At 34.8% G+C, this 8,464-nt stretch overlaps 1 protein-coding gene and 1 long non-coding RNA gene across 3 annotated transcripts; one reads left to right on the top strand and one right to left on the bottom strand.

Annotated features, from left to right (window-relative positions):
* The first annotated feature begins 1,449 nt into the window (after positions 1 to 1,449).
* On the top strand, positions 1,450 to 6,514 carry LOC107855881 (glutamate receptor 2.9). The gene is made up of 5 exons (XM_016700889.2): positions 1,450 to 3,173; positions 3,375 to 4,717; positions 4,857 to 5,169; positions 5,260 to 5,666; positions 5,776 to 6,514. Exons 1-5 carry the CDS (start codon positions 2,885 to 2,887, stop codon positions 6,322 to 6,324), a joined length of 2,901 nt encoding a protein of 966 aa, XP_016556375.1. The 5' UTR covers positions 1,450 to 2,884; the 3' UTR covers positions 6,325 to 6,514.
* A 116-nt stretch (positions 6,515 to 6,630) lies between these two features.
* Positions 6,631 to 8,106, bottom strand: LOC107855883. Of its 2 annotated transcripts, XR_007056593.1 has the most exons (3): positions 7,655 to 7,905; positions 7,101 to 7,487; positions 6,631 to 6,974 (listed from the first exon to the last, which is right to left on the bottom strand). It is a non-coding gene; the product is annotated as an uncharacterized LOC107855883 (long non-coding RNA). The 2 variants fall into 2 exon arrangements; XR_001670383.2 differs by having other exon boundaries at positions 7,101 to 8,106.
* Between the last annotated feature and the right edge of the window lie 358 nt (positions 8,107 to 8,464).

The raw sequence follows: 8,464 nt of genomic DNA, 5'->3' as shown, positions 1-8,464 counted from the left end.
ACTACAATACACACACACTATATATATATAGTTATATACTAATTTATAAAACATACACACATGTATACGTTAAATATATACGTCTATAGAAGATATAGACACATATATACGTACCATTCAATATATACGTACTACTTTAAATAAAATATATTACAATATATATACTACAATACACACACACTATATATATAGTTATATACTAATTTATAAAACATATACACATATATAGTATATACACATGCATACGTTAAATATATACGTCTATAGAAAATATAAACACATATATACGTACCATTCAATATATACGTACTACTTTAAATAAAACATACTACAATATATACACACACTATATATATAGTTATACACTAATTTATAAAACATATACACATGTATACGTTAAATATATACGTCTATAGAAGATATATACACATATATACGTATCATTCAATCTATACGTACTACTTTAAATAAAATATACTACAATATATACACACACACACTATATATAGTTATATACTAATTTATTCAACATATACACATGTATACGTTAAATATATACGTCTATAGAAAATATAGACACATATATACTTACCATTCAATATATACGTACTACTTTAAATAAAATATACTACAATATATACACACACACACTATATATAGTTATATACAAATTTATCAAACATATACACATGTATACATTAAATATATATGTCTATAGAAGATATAGACAGATATATACGTACCATTCAATATATACGTACTACTTTAAATAAAATATACTACAATATATATACATATATACTACAATATATACACACACACTATATATATAGTTATATACTAATTTATAAAACATATACATATTTATACGTTAAATATATACGTCTATAGAAGATATATACACATAAATACGTATCATTCAATATATATGTACTACTTTAAATCAAATATACTACAATATACATACTACAATATATACACACACTATATATATAGTTATATACTAATTTATAAAACATATACACATGTATACGTTTAATATATACGTCTGTAGAAGATATATACACATATATACGTATCATTCAATATATACCTACAATATATACATATACTATATATAGTTATATACTAATTTATAAAACATATACACATATATACGTTAAATATATATGTCTATACAAGATATATACACATATATACGTACCATTCAATATATACGTATACATATAAAATATATGTACTTCTTTAAATAAAATATATGCTACTTAATATAATAAATAAATAATACTTTATATTAAATTAGTCTGTTTGTTTATTTTTTAAATAACAAATTAATCGGGCCAATAGCTGGCGGGCCTGGACCGAGCTTAGTCCTAGCCGGATTAACAAACCAAAAATAAATCGATTTGGAACCCGGTAAACTACCGCCCGTGGGCTGACGGACCGGGTCAAACCGAGTCGATTTTTGTAAGTGGGCTAGATTGGGCCGGGTCAGCCCAACCCATTTGACCGGTATAGTTATATGTGACCATAGCAGATAACGACCATAGTTATGGATCGTAGATAATGAAAGATGATAGACCGCCGCCAAACGGTCCTAATTAATTTCTTGCGACATCTAATTTCCAATATTCCATTCTGACTGCTCCTTCCATTTCAATTGTCGTGTTTTATTTTTGGAGAATTAATTTAATTAATTTTTAAAATTAAATTAAATTAATTTATATGTCAAAATTAAAATTTAGATATTCTAAGATTATACGAAAAGTACTACTCTCTATATTATATTTTATGTGACGTCATTTTTTTTTATTCGTTCCAAAAAAAATATCATTTTTCTTATTTGATAAATATTTAAAAATACAATTTCACTTTTATATTTATTGTTCGCACTTACAAGATCTCATTTAATTAATTAAAGATAATAGTAATACATTTTTTAATAAAGAATAATTTGATAACAACAACAACAAAAAAAACCCAATATAGTCCCACATCGTGGTGCCTGATGAGGGTAGAGTGTACACAGTCCATACCATTATCTCTAAAGAAGTATAGAGGTTGTTTTTGATAGACTCCCGACTCAATAATTTGATAGAAATTATTAAATTTTTTCTCATTTTTTTAAATTTCGTATTCAATTAAATTATGACACATAAAATGATGAAAAACTTCATCTCAAAAAATATAACAACTAAAAAGTAGGGAAAGAAGTATTGACCAATTCTAAACTGAAAACGCGTAATCCTATCTGGCAATATTTGGTCAATATAAACAATGGTTTAGCTCTAAACTTCCACCCTTTGCCAAATTATGGGAAGTACTTTCAATATCCTCTAGATTGTCTGACATCTGACACAAATATATAAAAAAGTCACTTCTTTTTTTTCTGTTACACGCTTCTTAAGAAAAGAACTAAATAAAGGATAATTTGATTAAATTTTTCTTATTTATTACTTTTTTTAATTTAATAAGTACTTTTTTGTTTTGCACCATCTTTATATCTCTTCATATTTATAATTAAAGTGGACAAATATTTTGGAGCATTTATTTTTTATAAGGATGGCAAGTAAAGTGGTCGAGAGTAAGTATTTGGGTATATTAGGGGCGAATTACTAATGAGTGCCAATCAATTTTGTAAGTGTGTTCATTTAGTCAGCTTTTTATTTGGGTATAGCATGTGTGAAAAGTTTTCTTTTCTCAATAACCAAACAAATACATTCAGCCACATTTGTCCTTTGAAAACGTTGACTTCTCGTTCTGCAATTGTGGGGCTTGGTCTTATTAATTAAAGGGAAGTTTATGAAGTTCCCTATAATTATTCTGCACAAGCACAACTGCTCCATGCCCAACTCCACATAATACTTGCTACCAGAGCTATCAAATGCATCATCCAAGATGTCAATTCCTAATTGTTTTCATTCAACTTGTCTCTATCATTAGCTTTTGTCACTACGCAAGGCGGATAAGAGGTGAAGATAATAATAACACTAGTGCTATAAAGGTGGACGTGGGCGTAATTCTTGATCTGGAAACAGATGTGGGGAAAGTAATGCACATATCTATCTTACAAGCTCTTGCAGATTACCATGCCAACGCTAGTCGCGGTGCCATTACGATAGTTCCTCACATCAGGGATTCCAAGAAAGATGACGTTGAAGCAGCATCCGCAGGTAAATTCAGCTCCATGATTTACCTTCAGTTAAACTAGCATTATCTTTCGCTTTTTTGATTCACATACTCTTGTAGTTAGTTATCCATGCCTATTAGCACAAAAAATTCTTGTTTCCCTAAGATATTACTTTTGACATTGATTTTCCTATTATGAAGAGATCTTCAGACAATATCTTAAGAGTCTGATTGTGTACGTGCAGCCATATACTTGCTAAAGGAAGTCCAAGTACGAGCTATCTTTGGCCCACAAATGTCTACACAAACTGATTTTGTGATTGATTTAGGGAACAGAGTGAAAGTTCCCATCATTTCTCCAGCAACAAGTCCTTCACTTTCGGTCAAGGAAAATCCCTTCTTCATCAGAGGAGCACTTCCTTCTGCCAGCCAGACTAAAGCAATTGCAGCAATTATCAAAAACTATGATTGGAGGGAGGTTGTAGTAATCTACGAGGATAGCCCCTATGGAACCGGGATAGTTCCGCATTTGACCGATGCCTTGCTGGAAATCAGCACTTTAGTCTCCTATAGAAGTGTTATTTCTCCTTCATCCAATGATGATCAAATCTTAAGGGAGCTATACAAGTTGAACACAATGCAGACAAGGGTGTTCATCGTGCACTTGCAACCATTTCTTGCCTCGCGCTTTTTCCTCAAGTCCAAAGAGGCTGGGATGATGAGCAGTGGATATGCATGGCTCATCACAGATGTGCTAACGAGTCTTCTGGACTCGATAGATCCTTCAGTAATTGAGTCATCAATGCAAGGTGTTCTGGGTGTAAAACCTTATGTTCCAAGGTCAAATGAGCTTCACAGTTTCACCAAGAGATGGAGAAAGAGATTTCGTCAAGAGTATCCAGACATGGACCAAGTAGAACTCAATGTTTTCGGGCTATGGGCATATGATGGCATCACCGCATTGGCAGAAGCAGTAGATCAAGTGGGTGCTACTTCTACCAAAAAATTCAAGAAACCAGACACTGGAGAGAACTTAACGGACTTAGATGCACTTGGAACCTCAGAAGTGGGATCTCTGCTCATCGACTCTATGCAAAACACGGTGCTAAAAACAGGACTAAGTGGTGATTTCCGTATTGTTGATGGAGAACTGCAGGCATCCCCGTTTGAGATTGTGAATATAGTAGGGAAAGGACAGAGAACCATTGGATTCTGGACTGAGAGGGATGGCATTTCATGTAAACTCAAAATGAATGGTAAAACATCAGCTAAGTGTAATAATAAGCAACTAGGAGCCATTATTTGGCCCGGTGAATCTACTATTGTTCCAAGAGGCTGGGAAATACCCACAAGTGGGAAGAAGTTAAGGGTTGGAGTTCCCGTCAAAGGAGGGCTGGAGCAATTCATTAAAGTAGAAAGAGATCCAAAAACACAAGCAGTAACTGCAACTGGTTTCTGTGCAGATGTCTTCAAAGAAGTAATCCAATCTTTGCCATATGCTGTTCCTTACGATTTTATTCCATTTCCAATACCAGATCGCCTCAATCTTCCAGATTATGATGATCTTGTTCTCAAGATCACTTCTAAGGTAACATATAATCCCTGTTTGAATTAACCTCTTAGGCTGTGTATCTTATTAATATGATCCTTTTTTGGACTTTCTTGTCTATTTTCTGCTTTTGCAACCAACCATAAATGCTGCAATAATCAATGTTTACTTGAACCAGGACTATGATGCAGTTGTCGGTGATGTGACCATTTTAGCAAGCCGGTCAGAGTATGTGGATTTCACACTACCTTTCACAGAGTCAGGAGTTTCTGCAGTTGTGCCAGTAAGAGATGATGAGAGGAGGGATGCTTGGATTTTCTTGAAACCACTAAAGAGTGAGCTTTGGATAACAACTGGTGCATTCTTCATCTTCATTGGTTTTGTGGTTTGGGTACTCGAACATCGTGTAAACAAAGAGTTTCGTGGACCCAAACGCAAGCAAGTTGGTATGATATTTTGGTTTTCCTTCTCAACTCTCGTTTTTGCTCACAGTAAGTCTCTAACTCAAGTCAAAGTACATATGAAAGCTTTACATTATCCTTGTTTCTCATGAAATTCATATGTATGGTTGATTGTTGCAGGAGAGAGGATAACAAGTAACTTTACAAGATTTGTGCTGATTGTATGGGTTTTCGTGGTTCTGGTGCTGACATCGAGTTATACAGCCAGCTTAACATCTATGTTAACAGTGCAACAGCTTCAACCTACTATAACAGACCTCAATGATCTCATCAAAAATGGAGAATATGTAGGATACCAAGAAGGTTCCTTTGTCAAAAACATGTTGAAGCGCATGAATTTTGACAGCTCCAAGTTAAGAAATTATAGCACATTGGAAGAGTATAACGATGCCCTCTCAAAAGGAAGTATAAATGGAGGTGTAGGTGCAATTGTTGATGAACTACCTTATCTCAGAGTCTTCCTCAATAAGTACTGCAGAAAGTACATTTTGGTCGGCCCGACATACAAAGCTGCGGGCTTTGGATTTGTAAGATTTCCATACTCCAATACTGCTTCAGAACATGCTTACATTTGCTTATCATGGTTTGTGGTTTACTCAACGATCTAATCTTTATATTTTGTGAAACTTCCCACAGGCATTCCCAAAAGGATCTCCGTTGGTTCCTGACTTCTCAAGAGCAGTCTTGAAGGTGATGGAGGGAGAGTTTATGAATAACATAATTCAGAAATGGTTTGGAAATGAAACTGATTGTCCACAGAAAGAAGGAATGGCTATAACATCTGATAGTCTAACGCTAGATAGTTTTATGGGGCTTTTCCTCATAGCTGGTGTATCAGCATGCTCCGCTCTTCTCCTATTCTTTCTCATCTTCCTTTATCAGAATAGAGAAATCCTAGCCCGTGATAATTCAATAGGGCAAAAACTTTCTGCAATTGCAAAAGCCTTTGACAAAGAGAAAGTTACCTCTACTTCTAAGTCAGAAAATCCAGATGCCAATGAGAGCCGAACGGATACATTGTCCGCAGCAAGTGAAGCTTCCCCTGAAATATTGCCCAACCTTCCTTTGCAAAGCCCAGAAATCAGAATTTCTGAAGGACTAGGAGCATCCCCGGAACCTGAAGGGTTCTCTACTACAGAACCTGGAACTCCAGTTCATGAAACCATCACAGGGACAATAGAATAGAGATGCCACATATAGTTGCTACCATTAATTGTGATACACCTGAATAGGGCCCTACTAAGATTGTACAGAGATGAGGTAGCTTTAGGGTTAGTTAAACCAGATTACATTATATCTTTGTCGCTCTCGGCCAGAATATTAGCATCAAGAGGCAGCTCCAGTATTCAATTTGATTTATTTAACCCTTACTTTCTCTTGGTTGTTCCTTTTTCAATTTTATTTCTTTTTTGTTTTTGTCATCACTATGTATATAGGGATATAATTTGACGAACTTATATATGTGGCATGAACATCACTAGCAGTAGTTTCGCGCCAATTTAAGATGTCATAAGCACAATCCAACAAAATTTGCCTACTAAGAAACAAATAAGAACTATTAAAGCAAAACACACACAGAAAAAGAAATTCTGGAAGACAAATTATACCTTTGAATATTTGAGAAGGGAACAATTATTATTTTCTCTGCATTCATATCCATGTTTTATGTGTTCTCTGCAATGAGATATGTGACTGTCCCCTTCCTTAATTAGTGGATGCCTTTGAGTCACGAGGGATCAAATATCTATGACAGATTCAGACCAGCGTTAGCTGTGATTGTTACAAAGAAACATGTCACGTCCCGATCCTTTAACTTGTGTGAGTGAATCAGCTACCTGACACAATTCATAACATATGAGGAAGAGAATGAAATATACTCATACTCATATCATAGGTAAAATTCTTCAAGAATAAGTTTCATTAAATTCAGAAATGAAATATCCAACAGAAGAAAGATTTACCAAGTTCATATCATGAATGAACATACTAGACTCGACTAATCTATGAAGCCGAGTCTAGTATGGCATGGACGGAGCCACCTTAGACAAAGGAGGGTGGCCCTGTGCACACCCTTTGCTGGATATTTATGCGGTGTACAAAGGCAAAATGTTAGCTATTTTATGTGTCTAGTCAATTTTGCACACATATCGCCAAATTCCTAGCTCCGCCACATATGGTTCCATCATGAACGAGGAAGATCCAGCGGCTACTAGAGGTCGCAAGATGAATGTAGTTATACGGGAAAAATATCTCTGGATTTGCTTCGACTGTTGCTCAGGAAAATGGCAGTCAAATATACTGATAGACGCCATTCCACGAGAGGAATAGACCAAAGACTCTTTCTGTCTCTGGAGATTCAGAGAAAAACAATAATTTTCAAATCCCAGTTCTTAGACTTTGGAAGGTTATGGAGAACCAAACGACTGTTGAATGGACCAAAGTAACAATGTAATGGATAGAAGACTAGAAAATTTGACCACAAATTCAAAAATAGAATAGTCAGAATTGCACTTACCTCCTCTAAAGTTTGGACGAACCATCCGAAGAGGATTGTTTGATTGTAGCAAAAGCGCAAAAATTGAGCTTTCTTATTACGATCCTTTTTCGTAGCAGAAGTGTATGGTTCTTAGGAAAATATATTTAGAGCAATTTATGTGTTAAAGGATCTCAAATCCAGAGTCAACACCTTCGGACACTTCTCATATAGCTCAACGAACGAATCGAGTTTGAAAAGAAATAAACAAATGATGAGTTGACGAAGAAGAATGGTTCTTTGGGCTCCAAAAGAGTTATTTTCAAATCACAATTATTAGGCTCAATCAAAGACAAATGTTAATACGTGTACATAGAGAGGAATATTCTCTATTATTTGTCTTGCACAAGTTGTTAGGACTTAGCATATAGCATAGTGATAGGTGTTGTCACGAATCGAACCGGGGCCCTGGCCGTGACGGACATCCAGAACCATGAAGGCCCGAACGTCCTACTATATTTGGTAATCATGCACAACATTCATACGATAAAAGAAGATGCGGAAATATAATCTAATACGGAAACATGGTCATACTCTGGATTTAATTTAACAATGAAGGATAAAACCTCAATATCAACTAAACAACATCTAAACCAGTTTGCGAAATCTCTACTACATCTGAAAATAACAACTATCTGAAAACTGAGATAAGGACCCCAGTAGACCAAAATCATAATAAGTGACATAATCTGGAAGACATAGGCCTTCTCGAATAAAGAAGGCTCACCAACTGCACACATCCCTGCTGTCTGAAAACTCTACGGCTTAGCAGGACTCCTGAACTGAGCTTTA

The sequence above is a fragment of the Capsicum annuum genome, chromosome 6, assembly GCF_002878395.1.
Source record: "Capsicum annuum cultivar UCD-10X-F1 chromosome 6, UCD10Xv1.1, whole genome shotgun sequence".
Taxonomy (NCBI): Eukaryota; Viridiplantae; Streptophyta; class Magnoliopsida; order Solanales; family Solanaceae; genus Capsicum; species Capsicum annuum.
This window is presented reverse-complemented; position numbering and strand designations above follow the sequence as displayed.

Bases quoted from the DNA above. Each gene is read 5' to 3' on its own strand.
- LOC107855881 (XM_016700889.2), top strand. From the start codon at position 2,885: ATGCATCATCCAAGATGTCAATTCCTAATTGTTTTCATTCAACTTGTC. The intron at 3,174-3,374 runs GTAAATTCAGCT...GTGTACGTGCAG, and splicing joins CGTTGAAGCAGCATCCGCAG to CCATATACTTGCTAAAGGAA. The intron at 4,718-4,856 runs GTAACATATAAT...TACTTGAACCAG, and splicing joins TTCTCAAGATCACTTCTAAG to GACTATGATGCAGTTGTCGG.